The sequence below is a fragment of the Suncus etruscus genome, chromosome 7 (assembly GCF_024139225.1).
Source record: "Suncus etruscus isolate mSunEtr1 chromosome 7, mSunEtr1.pri.cur, whole genome shotgun sequence".
NCBI lineage: Eukaryota > Metazoa > Chordata > Mammalia > Eulipotyphla > Soricidae > Suncus > Suncus etruscus.
In genome coordinates, this window is record NC_064854.1 from 49,867,485 (window position 1) to 49,884,271 (window position 16,787).

Consider the following 16,787-nt stretch of genomic DNA (forward strand, 5'->3'; position numbering starts at 1 on the left):
TCCGTCTCCTAGGCTAGCGCAGGTAAGGCAGGCACCTTACCTCGAGCGCCACCGCCCGGCCCCCTGAATGAGATTTTTAATGTACATTTCTTCTCTCTCATTGGTGTATAAGGTCATTATCTTTTGTGCATTAATTTTGTAGCCTACCACATTGCTATATGAATCTATTGATTCTAGAAGCCTCTTGGTAGAATTTTCTAAATATAATATCATGTCATCTACAAACAGTGAGAACATGAGTACTTTCTTTCCTATCTGAAAGCCCTTGATATCTTTTAATTTCCTAATTGTTATGGCAAGAAGTTCCAGCACTATGTTGAATAAGAGTGGTGACAGAGGGCAGTCTTGTCTTGTACCAGATTTTAGAGAAAAGGCTCTTAATTCATATCTATTGAGAATAATATTTTCCATTGACTTGTGGTAGATGGCCTTGACTACATTGAGAAAACTTCCTTCCATTCTTATCTTGAAAGTTTTTATTTTATCAAGAATGTGTGTTGGATCTTATTGAATGCTTTCTCTGCATCTATTGGTATGATCATGTGATTTTTATTTTTCTCTTTGTTGATATGGTGTATTGTATTGATTGTTTTACAAATGTTAGATCATCCTTGCATTTCTGGAATGAAACCTACACAGTCATGATGTCTGACCTTATTGATGAGGCATTGGATTCTATGTGCCAGGATTTTGTTGAGGATCTTTGCATCTGTATTCGTCAGGAATATTTGTATGTAGTTTTTTGTTTGTTTGCTTGTTTTGCTGCATCTCTGTCTGGTTTTGGTATCAGGGTGATCTTATCAGGATGAACTCATCTATGGGTTTAAAGAAAAATAAGAGACATTTTTTGCAATAATTCTCAGAGACAAAAAGATGAGGGCTAGAAGATCCAGCTCATGATATGAAGTTCACCACAAAGAGTGGTGAATGCAGTTAGAAAAATAACTACACTGACAACTATCATTACAATGTGAATGAGGAAAGTGGAAAGCCTGTCTCAAATACAGGTGGGAGGGGGTGGGGAGGAGGGAGATAAGGGGCATTAGTGATGGAAATGTTGCACTGGTGAAGGCGGGTGTTCTTTATATGACTGAAACCCAACTATAATCATATGTGTAATCAAGGTGTTTAAATAAAGCAATTTAATAAAAAAAAGAAAGCAAAAAAAAAAAAAACACCCCTATTTAGTAGTGTTCCTGTTTCTTCAATTTAATGAAAGAACTTTAAAAGTGTTGGTAGTAGTTCCTCTTGAAAGGTTTGAAAGAATTTGTTAGTGAATCCATCTGTGCCTGGGTCAGGTGGATTATTTTGGGAAGATGTTTGATTGCCATTTTTCTTTTAAATTTTTTTTTGGGGGGGTCACACTCGGCAGCACTCAGCGGTTACTCCTGGTTCTATGCTCAGAAATCACTCCTAGCAGGCTCGAGGAATCCTAGGGGATGCCGGGATTTGAACCACTGACCTTATGCATGCAAGGCAAACGCTTTACCTTCATGCTATCTCTCCAGCCTTGATTGCCATTTTAATTTCCTCTGTATGGGTCTGTTTAGTTATGTTAGATCACCCTGGTTTAATCATGGAAGATTATAAGAGTTCAAACATTTATCCATTTCTTCCAGGTTCTCATGTTTTGTGGCATGATTTTTTCAAAGTAGTCTCTGATTACCCTTTGAATCTCTGCAGTATATTTAATAATCTCCCCCTTTTCATTTCTAATCCAGTTTATTAAGTTTCTCTTCTTTTCTTTTTAAATTTTGCTGGTGGTTTATCAATCTTGTTTATTTTTTCAAAGAACCAACTTTTTCTTTCATTGATCTTTCAAAATTTGTTTGCATTTCCACTTTATTGACTTCTCTAAGCTTTGTTATTTTCTCCTGCCTACCTATTTTGGTTAGTTTTGTTGATAGTTTTCTGTGTCATTAAGCTGTTGTGTCTTGGGGTGCTTTTTTCAGATCTCTTTTAGCTGGTACTCTGTGGGCACGCAGGATTTAGTTATATGCAGTCTTTAACAATGATGTCCTTGACTATTGATTCTTCTTGAAGATTTTTCTTCTGGGGTCTCTGGATTCCAATCATTCTTATGTTGCTTCTGTTGATTTTATCAAAGACTTCTATTTTTATTTGTTCACATTTTTTAAGTACTTTTTCCCTTGTCTGATCATTTGCTTTAAGGCTCTTTTTTGTGATCTCTTCTGCTGTTTGGAGTTGTTATGCATATCATCTTCCAGCTCACTGATTGGTCCTCAGCTGCTATTATTACTCTGCTGGAAAGGTTTTTCCATTGAGGTTTTCATTTTGTCTACTGAGTTTTCCAGACCTGTTACTTCAGTTTGGAGGGTTTTTTTTGTTTGTTTGTTTTTATTTCTATCTTCATATGTTCTTGATTCTTATTTGTGTTTTGTTCTGCTCAATCTATGCTTTCTTAGATTTCTTTGAGTATCCTCCACATTTTTTTTTCTCTAAACTCCTTCTCTGATAGGCCAATTAGGTGGTTGGCACTTTTGGGACATCAGAACTGCCATCTTCATCCTCTAAGCCTTATATTGGCTTGTGTTGTTTCCTCATTGTCATGCTTGTTTTATGAGTTTTTCTACGTGTTATGGTGGAGTTCAGTGGGTAGAAGTTGTGTGTGGCTACAAAGCGATTTGGAGCAGCCATGCTCTTCTGGCTCCACCCTGCTTGGGCATTCCCAGCTCATCGCAGTGTCAAAGCTTCAGCCAGGACTTAGATGCTGATGTTGGTCTCAAAAGCCACAGCGATGTACAAGTTGCTGACCCTTGCAATGGTAGCAGCAGTGAACCAGCTCCACCACCTCCCAGTTTCTTGTTTTCAAAATGATTTTGGATATCTTAGGGTATCACACAAACTTTATAATTTATTGTCCTAAGTCCATGAAGAATGTTGTCTGAATCTAAGTAGGAATTGCATTGAATCTATATAGTAGTTCAGCAAAGATGTCAGTTAGATAATGTTGATTTTTCCAATCTATAAGCATGGAATTTTTCTACATTTTTCAGGTCTTTTTAAATTTATTTAAGTGTTTTAGAATTTTTATGGTACAGGTATCTCACTTCTTTTGTTTGGTTGAATTCTAGGTATACTTGATAACTTTGGAAACTATTTTATTTATTTATTTTTTATTTATTATTTATTTATTTATTGAAACCATTGTAATTTACAAAGTCATTCATAGTTGGTGTTCAGGCATTCAATGACAGTGAATGAGGCCATTCCCATCACCAGGTTGACTTCCTTCCACCAAAGTTCCCATTTGCATCCTATATACAACCCTCTTTCCTATGGCCTGCTAGTATAACAAGTCCTTTTAGGTTTAGATTGTTATAGTTTGGAACTCTTTATTTTGGTTTGGATATTTAGTTCTGTCCTTTTTTATCTCTACCAATGCACCTGAGACCATTTGGCCCCTGCCCCCTTCCTCTTTTTTTTTTCAATTTTAGATAAAATATCAGATATATGAGGTAAAACAAAGTAATTTATGTCCCAAGGTTCTCTCTCTCTCCTTTGAGTCATTATTTGTATAAAAGAATAAACTGTCTGTCCTGTATTGACAGGCAGGACACTTTGCTATTTGGTTTATTGTTTCTAGGAGCTTTTTTTCGGTACTCTTTAGGGTCTTTGATGTAAAACTATCTGATGTCATCTACAAATAGAAAAACTATGACTTCCTCTTTTCTGATTTGGTTTCCTTTAATTTCCTCTCTTGTCTGATTGCAACTGTTAGGACTTTAAATACTAAAAAGGAAGACAGTGGACATCCTTGCCTCATGCCTTTCAAGTATTTCCTGTTGGCTTTGAGGGTTTATATATATATAACTGTTACTATCTTGAGGGAGGTTCCTTCTATACTTATTTTGCTGAGAGTATTCTTCATGAATGGGTATTGAATTTTGTCAAATGCTTTCTCTCTATTGATTGATATGATCATGTGAATTTATCCTTCATTTTTCTGATTTGGTGTATAATGTTGAATGATCTACATACATTGAACTATCCTTACATCCCTGGGATGTAAACTACTTGCTCATGTTGCATAATTTTTAAGTGTGTTGTTGGATTTGCTTTGCTAAAATTTGTTTTTAAGAGTTTTGCATCAATATTCATCAGTGAGATTGGTCTGTAGTTTTCTTTCTTGGTAGTATCTCTGTTAGCTTTGGGAATGGGCATGATGTTAGCATCATAGAAGGTATTAGGGAGGATTCCCATTGAGTTTTGGAAGAGTCTAAGGATCAATGATAAGAACACTTCTCTGAAGGTTTGATAAAATTTACTGGTAAACTAATCTGGTCTTAGACTTTTATTATTGGGGACTTCCTTAATTACTGTTTCAGTTTCTTTACTTGTGATTAGCCTGTTTATGTCATCTGCTTTCTCCTTATTCAGTATTGTGACACTTTATGTTTCCAGAAATCTGTCTATTTCTTCTAGATTCTCTATTTTAACAGAGAACAGTTGTTCATAATAAGTTCCCGTGATGCCTTGGATTTCTGGGGTTCTGTTGTAACCTCTGATCTTATTTTTCGAGCATTTGCCCTTTATTTCATTGCAAGTCTTGTTAATGGTTTGTCAATCTTGTTTATTCTTTCAAACAAACGGTTCTTGTTTTCATTCATTTTTAGTGTTGTTTTCCTTGTTTGTATATTGTTGACTTCTGTTTGTTTAGGGTTCTTTTGCTGTTGGTTTTCAAGATATGGTTTTCAAGGTGTGCTTTTAGGCTGTTGATTTTGTCTTTTTCTTTTTAATTATTTTATTTTTTATGATATCTTTAAGCACCACGATTACAGACATATTTGTATTTGAGTTTCAATTATAAAAATGATCACCCTGCTTCACTCTGCAACCTTCCTGCTACCAGTAGTAGGGTTACTGCTACTAAGTAGTAAACTAGGTACAAAGGGGACCACATATTCTAGCAGCCCCAGGGGTGAGGGAGGAGGATATGGAGGTAGGACAAAAACGAGGTGTAGGGAGGACAAATCGGTGATGGGAATCCCCCTGATTTTATGTATATATGTACCTAAAATATTCTTTTCAACAATATGTAAGCCACTACGATCAAAATAAAATTATATTAAAAAAAAGATCACCCTGCTTCACTCTGCAACCTTCCTGCTACCAGAGCCCCCCACTTTCCTCCTCTCCCGCCCCTGCCTGTATTCAACACAGGCATTCTATTCCTCTCATTCACTGCCATTGTCATGATAGTTGTTAGTGTAGTTATTTCTCTAACTGCACTCACCACTCTTTGTGGTAGCTTCATATTGTGGAATGGTGAGCTCACCCCCATTGATGTGGTTTTTGGAGGGCTATGTAGGTACAGGTACTCTGATGTGATTATCTTTCAACTTCTTTATCTATGCTAGCTTGTAATTTGTTTTTATGTTTATCTATGCAGTTATTCATCTTTGTAATTCTGTTCATCTGTTTGCTAACATGATTTTTAGTTTCTTCAGTTCCATTTGTATAGATTCTCTCATCTTCTGAAAGAACTTCTTTTTTTCTCTTTATTTGAATATCTTGATTACATAAATGATTGTGATAAGGTTTCAGTCATATAAAGATCACCCCTCTTCACCAGTGCAACATTCCCGCCACCAAAGTCCCAAATCTCCCTCCATCCCACCCCACCCCCACCTGTACTTCCAGTTCCCTCATTCATTCACTTGATTATGGTAGTTCTCAGTGTAGTTATTTCTATAACTGTGCTCACCACTCTTGTGGTGAGCTTCATGGAGTGAGCTGGTGTTCCAGCTCTCCTCTAATTGTCTCTGAGGATTGTTACAAAAATGACTTTTATTTTTCTTAAAACCCATAGATGAGTGAGACTATTCTGCGTCTCTCTCTCTCCCTCTGACTTATTTCACTGAGCATGATAGATTCCATGTACATCCATGTATAGGAAAATTTCATGACTTCATCTCTCCTGACGGCTGCATAATATTCCATTGTGTATATGTACCACAGTTTCTTTAGCCATTCGTCTGTTGAAGGGCATCTTGGTTTTTTCCAGAGCCTGGCTATTGTGAATAGTGCTGCAATAAATATAGGTGTGAGGAAGGGGTTTTTGTATTGTATTCTTGTGCTCCTAGGGTATATCCCTAGGAGTGGAATAGCTGGGTCGAATGGGAGCTCAATTTCCAGTTTTTGAAGAAACCTCCATATCGCTTTCCATAGAGGCTGTACTAGACGGCATTCCCACCAGCAGTGGATAAGAGTTCCTTTCTCTCCACATCCCCGCCAGCACTGATTGTTCTCATTCTTTGTGATGTGCGCCAATCTCTGTGGTGTGAGGTGGTATCTCATCGTTGTTTTGATTTGCATCTCTCTGATGATTAGTGACGAGGAGCATTTTTTCATGTGTCTTTTGGCCATTTGTATTTCTTTTTTATCAAAGTGTCTGTTCATTTCTTCTCCCCATTTTTTGATGGGATTAGATGTTTTTTTTTTGTAAAGTTCTGTCAGTGCCCTGTATATTTTGGATATTAGCCCCTTATCTGAAGGATGTTGGGTGAATAGTTTCTCCCACTCAGTGGGTGACTCTTGTATCCTGGGCACTATTTCTTTTGAGGTGCAGAAGCTTTTCAGTTTAATGTATTCCCATCTGTTAATCTCTGCTTCCACTTGTTTGGAAAGTGCAGTTTCCTCCTTGAAGATACCTTTAGTCTCAATATCATGGAGTGTTTTACCTACATGTTGTTCTATATACCTTATGGTATCTGGTCTGATATCAAGGTCTTTAATCCATTTGGATTTTACCTTCGTACATGATGTTAACTGGGGGTCTATGTTCGCTTTTTTGCAAGTCACTAACCAGTTCTGCCAGCACCACTTGTTGAAGAGATTTTCTCTGCTCCACTTAGGATTTCTTGCTCCTTTGTCAAAAATTAGGTAATTGTATGCCTGGGGAATGTTCTCTGAGAACTCAAGCCTATTCCACTGATCTGAGGGTCTGTCTTTATTCCAATACCATGCTGTTTTAATAACTATTGCTTTGTAGTACAGTTTAAAGTTGGGGAAAGTAATGCCTCCCATTTTCCTTTTCCCTAGGAGTGCTTTAGCTATTCGAGGATGTTTATTGTTCCAGATGAACTTCATAAGTGTTTGATCCACTTCTTTGAAGAATGTCATGGGTATTTTTAAGGGGATTGCATTAAATCTGTATAATGCTTTGGGGAGTATTGCCATTTTAATGATGTTAATCCTGCCAAGCCATGAGCAGGGTAAGTGTTTCCATTTCCGTGTGTCCCCTCTTATTTCTTGGAGCAGGGCTTTATAGTTTTCTTTGTATAGGTCCTTCACGTCTTTGGTCAAGTTGACTCCAAGATATTTGAGTTTGTGTGGCACTATTGTGAATGGGATTGCTTTCCTGACTTCCATCTCTTCCCTATTATTATTGGTGTATAAAAAGGCCATTGATTTCTGTAGGTTGATTTTGTAGCCTGCCACCTTGCTATATGAATCTATTATTTCTAGAAGCTTTTTGGTAGAGTCTTTAGGGTTTTCTAAGTAGAGTATCATGTCATCTGCAAACAATGAGAGTTTGACTTCTTCCTTTCCTATCTGAATTCCCTTGATATCTTTTTCTTGCCTGATCGCTATAGCAAGAACTTCCAGTACTATATTGAAGAGGAGTGGTGAGAGAGGACAGCCTTGTCTTGTACCCGAATTTAGAGGAAAGGCTTTTAGTTTTTCTCCATTGAGGATAATATTTGCCATTGGCTTGTGGTAGATGGCTTCAACTAGATTGAGAAAGGTTCCTTCCATTCCCATCTTGCTGAGAGTTTTGATCAAGAATGGGTGTTGGACCTTATCAAATGCTTTCTCTGCATCTATTGATATGATCATGTGATTTTTATTTTTCTTGTTGTTGATGTTGTGTATGATGTTAATAGATTTACGGATGTTAAACCATCCTTGCATTCCTGGGATGAAGCCTACTTGGTCGTAGTGTATGATCTTCTTGATGATGCATTGGATCCTATTTGCCAGGATTTTGTTGAAGATCTTGATAAACCAGCCTTAAAGGAAAAACTGACAGGTCTACTCTAAGACAAGAGAGACCAACAAACACAGCAAACTTATCTACAAAGATGACATTAAATCCTATGACAATCATCTCCCTCAATGTCAATGGACTAAATTCACCAATTAAAAGACACAGAGTGGCAAAATGGGTCAAAAAGATGACTCCAACCTTCTGCTGCCTACAAGAAACACATCTGAATAGTCAGAACAAACATAGACTCAAAATCAAAGGTTGGAAGAAAATTATCCAAGCAAACAACACCCTGAAAAAAGCTGGGGTGGCCATATTAATATCAGATGACACCAACTTTATACTCAGAAAAGTGGTAAGGGACAAAGATGGACACTATGTACTAATCAAGGGATATGTGCAACAGGAAGAAATCAGACTATTAAACATATATGCACCCAATGAGAGACCAGCAAATTATCTAATACAATTACTGACAAATCTGAAAGAAGAAATCAATAATAACACAATCATTGTGGGAGACTTCAACACAGCCCTATCAACACTTGATAGGTCAACCAGACTGAAACCCAACAAAAACATACTAGCCCTGAAAGTGTTATGGAAGAAAGAGGACTAGTAGATATATACAGGACACTCCATCCCAAAAAACCTGAATACACATTCTTTTCCAATGTACATGGGTCATTCTCCAGAATAGACTACATGCTGACACATAAAACATACCTCCATAAAATCAAGAGGATAGAAATCTTGCAGGCTACCTTTGCTGACCACAAGGCTCTGAAATTAGATGTGAACTACAAAGCCACACAGAAGAAAAACTTTAACAATTGGAAATTAAACACCCTGCTACTGAACAACCAGTGGGTCCGAGATGAAATCAAAAAGGAAATCAAAACTTTCCTGGAAACAAATAATAATGAAGACACAAACTGCCAGAATCTATGGGACACAGCAAAAGCAGTCCTGAGAGGAAAATTTATAGCTCTACAAGCACACATCAGGAAGGAAGAAGGAGCATACCTGAATAACTTAATGGCGCAGCTTAAACAATTAGAAAATGACCAACAGAATGAACCAAAAATAGGGAGACAGAAGGAAATAATAAAGCTGAAAGCGGAACTCAATGAAGTGGAAAACCAAAAAGCAATCCGAAAGATCAACAAAAGCAGAAGCTGGTTCTTTGAAAAAATAAACAAGATTGAGAGACCATTGGCAAAACTCACAAAGAAAGAGAGAGAGAGAAATCTGATAACCTGTATTAGAAATGAAAAGGGGGAGATCACAACAGAAATTGCAGAGATCCAAAGGATAATCAGAGGCTACTTTGAGAAACTTTATGCTACAAAACATGAGAACCTAGAAGAAATGGAAAAATTCTTGGACACTTATAACCTTCCACATTTAAGTAAGGAGGATGTAGCATATCTAAACACCCCCATCACTACTGAGGAAATTGAAACCGTAATCAAACATCTACCAAAAAAGAAAAGCCCAGGCCCAGATGGTTTTCCTAATGAATTTTTTCAAATCTTTCAAGAGGAGCTACTACCAATCCTAGCCAGACTCTTCCATGAAATTGAAAAAAAGGGAACTCTCCCAAACAGCTTTTATGAAGCCAACATTACCTTGATACCAAAACCAGACAGAGACGCTGCCAAAAAAGAAAATTACAGACCAATATCCCTGATGAATGCTGATGCAAAGAACTTCTTTTTGAGTTGGTTAATTGTTGATCTTTAGGTTTCTTAATTTCACAGGCTAATGAATCATTGATTTCTGCTGCTAAAAATTTGAGTATTGATTTTAAGTCCTTATCTACAAGTATCAGATGTTTTGGTTAGCTTGGAAAGTTGTCTGGGTCTCTCTCTATATACCCATTTGTATTTGCTTTCTTAATTAACCCATTGTTATTTGCAGTGATATTTACAATAGCCAGAATCTGGAAACAACCCAGATTTCGGACAACAGATAGGTGGCTAAAATAACTTTGGTACATGTATACAAAGGAATACTATGCAGCCATCTGGAAAAATGAAGTCATGAAAATTTCTTATACATGGATGGACATGGAAACTACTATGCTGAGTGAAATAAATCCAAGTGAGAGAGATAGACACAGTATAGTCTCACTCATCTGTGGGATTTAAGAAAAATAAAAGACTTTATTGTAATAATACCCAGAGATAATAGAGATGAGAGCTAAAAAAATCACCACAAAGAGTGGTGAGTGCAGTTAGAGAAATAACTACACTAACAACTATCATAACAATGGTAGAGAGTGAGAGAAATAGAATACAGGCAGGGGGTGGTGTAGGAGAGAGATGGGGCATTGGTGGTGGGAAGGTTCCATTGGTGAAGGGGTGTTCTTTTATATTACTTCAACAACAAACATGTTTGTAATTATGGTGCTTAAATAAAGATATTACTAAAAGTGAAAATAAAAATTCTAGGCAAATAGCTCATCATGAAGCTAATAATATAACCTCTAATTTTATTTCTCTGTCTTTCATTACAAATTATGGCCCTTGTATCTATCTGCATGCCAATGCTTGCTTTTACAATGAAATAAAGTATAATTCTCTTGGTAATCTTAGTGATTTTAGTATGAATTGGACTCAGCTTAAGTATAGTGTGTAAGGTTCCTTTAGCATACATGTACTATTGAACTCTGTGGCCCAAGTAACCAAGATCTTCCAACCACCAGTTTACCAAAGAGCAAAAGAAAGAAATAAATATATAACTGTATAATTAATTATATACATATCACCTATATTATCAATAAAATGACCAATTCATATATTTTAAATGGTTAATCACAAAGAGAAAGATTCATCAAAGTAATAATACATATGACTATTGTTATAAAACATATTATTTTCATAAGAAACACTCATGGGAATACCAAATGGTCATAAATAATAGGAACTGATAAGTTGTTTATAGAACAAAATTTAGCAATGAGGGGATAGGAGAAGTAAGGGCAGATCCCGAGGAACTGTTGGAGGGAAGCAAACTGCACTCTAGTGGAGGGTGTGTTGATGGAAAATTGTATTAGAATGCTGTATTAGAATTAATCCTTTCATCGCAAATGATGATGTTTCAGAGAAAATGAAATTATAGTGTCCTGTACTTAATTTCTCTATTTCCTCTATCTATAGGTGACATGGCATAATATAAATAAAATTCTATCTGTATTACAAAATCACATAATATTAATTTAATTGGGAATGTTTTGTCACTTCAAATTAAATGAAAGTGAACCTATTCAAATTGCACAGTTGAAAATAATAATTGTTGTAGGATTATATTTCTCTATCAGAGTACAGGTGACTGAGTACTTTATGGAAGAGGCTATTCTGATGCTGAAAGCATACTAAATGTATATATTGTGGAGATATTACCTGTCCCAGGGATTGCCAGTCCAAACTGGCACTGCCGATATAAATATGCTGTTTGTCCACAATCCAGAAGGAGGACTGCAGCCTGCCTTTGTTGTAGGCGGTCATGTTCATGTAGGTCACCTCAGCTCCTAGGGGTTCAAGAAGATCCCAGTCAGCCTTTGGTCAAGGCCCAGTACCTTCAATCAGTCATCTTTCAGCAGAATATCCATTAGAAACAATTGGAATTAGGAAGCTATATTACTCTGGTGTGCTGAAACCTCCAAGGAGTTAATTTCTTCCTATTAATTTAAAATTTATGCATGCATATGCATGATTTTATGCACATATGCAGAAAAGACTCCATTCAATTACTTCTTAACTCATATTTTATTCAAATCACAACTCTATCATTTATTATCTGATAGTAATTTAGGCCCACCATATCGAAGAATAAAATTTAGGTTCAGAGCAATAACACAGTGGGTAGGACTTTTGCTTTTCTGTGGCTGATCATGGCTCAATTCAGGCATCCCAGATGGGCCTCTGAGCACTGCCAGGAGTAATTGCTAAGTACAGAGCCAGGAGTAAACTTGAGCAATGCCTGGTGTAGCTCAAAAACAAAAACAAAAATATTTCATACGTGGAGCAAGAGAGATAGTACAATAGGAGCCTGAGTTAGAACTTGCTCTGTTTATGATTTTTATTAGACTGCCAGGAGTGACCACAGATCAGGAGCAAGCCAGATCTCAGCTGGGTCTGGCCTAAAATAAACAAATAAAAGAAGCCTTAGAAATAATTTTTATAAAATTTTGGAATCAATCAAATAATTGTCTCTTTACTCATACACACAACTCAATTAGGAAATATTTTTATATTATTTATATATAAATTTTTTCTTTTTTTTTCAGGGGAGAGCGTGAACACAGACCCCCACTACCACAAGTTATGCAGTCGAGTTTCCCATATTTGGGGAAATTGCAGGGGTCAGCACATCCAGAGTGCAATGGATAAGCCTCGCCCTGGGGAAACCACCTTCATGATCATGGTATCTCCCCTGCCAGGTATTATTTATATATAATTTTTACATTTTATTCAGCTGTTTGCCTTAATATCTGTGTTACTTTTCATCACTTATTTTGAATTTGTTTACAAGAGTGCAGGTAGCCTGGCAACTCATAGCCTTGTTCAAAGAATCCACATTATTTTTATGCATTCTAACAATCAAGCAAGAAGCATTCTTACACAGCCTAAGTTATAGACAAAACTGGTGTGGCCTTGTAGAACGAGATATTCTTACACAAATAGGTTGCAGTTGAAGATGATGTGACTGTCCTTGAGGAACAAAATTGCTTTGTACTAATCTATCTAGCTGCAGCTGCTACAACCAGATGACTCGGATTCATGCTTGTAAATTCTTGTCAGCTTTGTTTTTCACTGCTCGTTTTTCCTTAGTTTTTCTCAGACGTCCTCCTATACTTTAACCACTAAGGTGGTCTCCACTTATCTACCATGTCTTACATTTAACCCTATATCTCCTTTCAGCTGTGGGGCATATTCTATTTGCAGCTGACCACCCAACCAGGTTTTGATAAAATGCATTAACTCATTCATAACTCAAGATTCAACCAGTAAGAGGAAGAGCAGTGTCATTGCTAGTCCCAGGAATGTACTGATACATGGTCCCATGTTTCACATACATTAGCTTATGGTTCCCAGGAGCAATATTGAGTTTTGATTCACTCCAGAAGACTCCATGTGTCCTCTCACATGAGTCCTGATTAATTTGCAAAGGAATAGCACTTTTCTTGTAACATTACTCAAATTCCCCTTTTCTGCAGTGAGGCAGTCTAGTCTTCTTTTGTTCTGTAGCATTACTAAAGCAAGGGTGTCTAATTGATCTTGTATCCTAATAATTATTTGGTTAACTTCTCTCATATCTTCTATTTGTAGAAGCAGCTTATTATTGCTGGACTTGATGGACACCATGGCAGCAGCACCCATTCCAGTGTATCTGCCAGAACAGCTCCCAGAATGATAGGCAGGATGTTTGCCTATTTAGTTCTTTATCTGGGCAGGGTTACCTAATCCACTGGGAAGTTTTTTAAATCTGGTATGAGGAAAACTAACTAACTTGATGTCAGGGAGGCAACTAAATATTCCTCCTGAAAAGGCAAAAACCAACCCATTTGGGCTTGCTCACTGTAGCCTTAAGATTACAAATGACAATCCCCTGCTGAGTTGGTACTCAGCACTTGGGTGGTGTGTAGCAGCAACTCTAAATTAATATGTGATTGAGAATTTGGTGTCCATGACTAGGTCACTTTATGGCTGGGAAAATACACAGTCTTCTCCTACTAGGATGTTCCAACATAGTTTGAACCCTTCTCTAGCCTCCCCATCCAGAAGTACATTAAAATTATAAGAACAAACATTCGATATATATAAGTAGTATTACAATGCTAAGAAAATAACAGATTCCTGGGCTGGAGTGGTGGCACTAGAGGTAAGTTGTCTGTCTTGCAAGCGCTATCCTAGGACAGACCACAGTTCGATTTCCTGGTGTCCCATATGGTCCCCCCAAGCCAGGAGCAATTTCTGAGTGCTTAGCCAGCAGTAACCCCTGAGTGTCAAACAGGTGTGGCCTTCCAAAAACAAAAAACAAACAACAACAACAAAAAGAAACAACAGATTAATTTTCACCCTTCTTTCCAGCCCCTAATGCTGAGGTTGGCAGTTCTCAAGTCTATATCTAGTACTCATAAAGCCATTAGTACTCAGCAACCTCTGGTGGGGCAGTACGTAGCTGTTCATTTCAGATAGAGACAAATACTTCCTTTGTATTCTATGTGTATCAAACAGGCCACTGCTTAGAGGGCAGTGCTATCTTGGTGGCAGTTTGGGGGATGATGCAGATTCCACTACTTACTCATGAGTAAAATATATGGTCAGGAGTAAAACACAGTAACACACATGAGTAAAACAGGGTTTTACTTTGACAGTAAGTAGGCTACAGGACTAGCAGGTGTGGAGCAATTGAAGTTTAATCTAAGAAATCTGGGACAAGAATAATGAGAGACACATGAAGATTTCCTCAAGCTTCTGCCATGTGTAGACCAGCTAGGTTTTTGGGGTGAATGAATCATGGCTGAAGTTCTCTTTCCTTGGTTCAGCCAGATTGGGCAGGGTCTGGATTGGCTCTGGCTGCAAATTTAAACTCTGGGCAGAACTACCATCACCAAACCAGAGACTACTGATTGGCCTGTAACTGTGCCTCATGAACTAGGTTGCTACTATCTTTAAGACAAATTTGATTTGAATTATCCACTTTTAAATCAACCCTTATTGCAATTTTTCAATCATTTTCTGTAGGTCTTGATATAATTTAAACAAGGCAATTTAACAAAGTACAGTTTTCTCTCCCCTTTAACATTAAATTTTGCCAGATGTCTTAATAAACCTGGAGTTTTCTTTTACATAAACACAAGACTGGAGAAATCTCCATTTGGTGTATCCCGTTATTTACTGATAAATCCTGAGGATTTACTAAGGAAAGAGAAGGTGATTTATATTAATAAAAACATTAATACTTTTTCCGTGGCATGTCAGGGATACCCAGGCTAAGCCAGTGTGAAGATGCAAAGATCTTCAAAGATGCATGATAAGCTGGAGGTAGCTTTGTTCCTCTCATCTTCTGTAAGAGTGACCTGCCAAGGAGTACATCCCAACCTTCTTCAGGGCTGGGAGAGGGGAAAGATTTTGATCTCTGAGACTTTTCTAGATGATAACAGGGCCCAGGTGTGGCCAGTTATTACAAATCTGAATACTTCTCATTTTCAGAAGCAGGGATAATTTTCAATTACTTTAAGCTGATCTATCTCTAGGGTCTCTCTGAGGATAGCAGAGTACTTGTAAAAGTACCTATTATTACTGGACGTGTTCCTGTCATTTAACCTCATCCCTTTTTAACTCTTTCCATGGAAGAGGGGTTTGGGATCCCTCATAGCTGACCTTTAAGATTTCCTGTCTGTGGGGCTGGAGCCGTGGTGCAACGGTAGGGCATTTGCCTTGCTCAGGACTGACCTATGATGGACTGTGGTTCGATCCCCTGGCATCCCATATGGTCCCCCAAGCCAGAAGCAATTTCTGAGCACATAACCAGGTGTAACCCTTGAGCATCACCAAAAACAAAAACCAAATAAATAAATAAATAAATAAGATTTCTTGTCTGTATGAGGAGGAGTCTGGCCTTCTAAAGAGACTTCTTATCTTGAAGATAAGCACTATGTGCTATGAAGCATCAAAAAATATACTGATGGTGCCAGGAAGAGAGAAAAGCAAGTGTTTCTCGCTTTTACAGATCATAGATTTACAGCGATTATGTTTTTTGTTCTTTTAGTTCCATGTGGAAAAACCTTGATTTCTTGTAATTTCTAAATGTTCAATATTCATTTTTAATATCTTTATTTAAACATCTTGATTATAAATATAAATGCCCGATTTTCTAAAAGCAATGTAACATGAGTCAGGGCCATCTAAATTTCTTTTCATAGAATTCTCCAAACAGGGCCCGGAGAGATAGCACAGCAGTGTTTGCCTTGCAAGCAGCCGATCCAGGACCTAAGGTGGTTGGTTCGAATCCCGGTGTCCCATATGGTCCCCCGTGCCTGCCAGGAGCTATTTCTGAGCAGACAGCCAGGAGTAGCCCCTGAGCACTGCCGGGTGTGGCCCAAAAACAAAAAAAAAAAACCAAAAAAAAAAACCAAAAAAAAAAAAAAAAAGAATTCTCCAAACAAAAATATTAGAAAAAAATTAAAGATATACTTTAAAGATTTTCTTACAACAATCCAGTTTGTACATAGAGTTTCAAACGTAACTCTTACACTTTTTACATTCTTTTGCATTCATTTTTTCCCTATGTTCCAATGCAGAATCAATTAGCTTTAATGAAATTCTTCTTTCTCCTTTTAATTATGTGTCCATACATTATGTGTTTTGCAGTAAAACACACATCAATTATTTTTATAGTCAGATCTTCAATATCATAAAAAGATCTAACCTTTTATCTTACTGAGATTAGTAAACTTGATCACCCAAGAAACATGGAAATAAGTTACTAGACAGACTTTTTTGTGTAGCATGAAAAAATTGTACTCTAGAACAGTACTTATTTTTATCTTTTCCCCTCTCCCATGAACAATACTTATTAAAGTACTTATTAAAGCGTGAAAAATTGTTCTCTAGAACAGTACTTATTAAAGACTTTTAAAAACCTTCCTGAGTAAAAGAAATTAAATCAATTTTTATAGATTTCCAATGGTTTTTGGCTACTCATAAAAATATCTTATAAAACACACTATATTTGACAAGAAAATTTTATTCCACATTTT

General features: G+C 37.0%; 1 protein-coding gene and 1 non-coding gene across 2 annotated transcripts in view; both read right to left on the reverse strand.

Annotated features, from left to right (window-relative positions):
- Positions 1-16,787, reverse strand: part of PLD5 (phospholipase D family member 5) — a 273,586-nt gene that overhangs the window by 79,775 nt on the left and 177,024 nt on the right. The window contains exon 5 of the mRNA XM_049776491.1: positions 11,422-11,549. Within this exon, the coding sequence (XP_049632448.1) occupies positions 11,422-11,549 (128 nt within the window). The remainder of the gene's footprint in view (positions 1-11,421; positions 11,550-16,787) is intronic.
- LOC126014612 (U1 spliceosomal RNA) lies at positions 12,306-12,468 on the reverse strand. Its single transcript, XR_007497626.1, has one exon. It is a non-coding gene; the product is annotated as a U1 spliceosomal RNA (small nuclear RNA).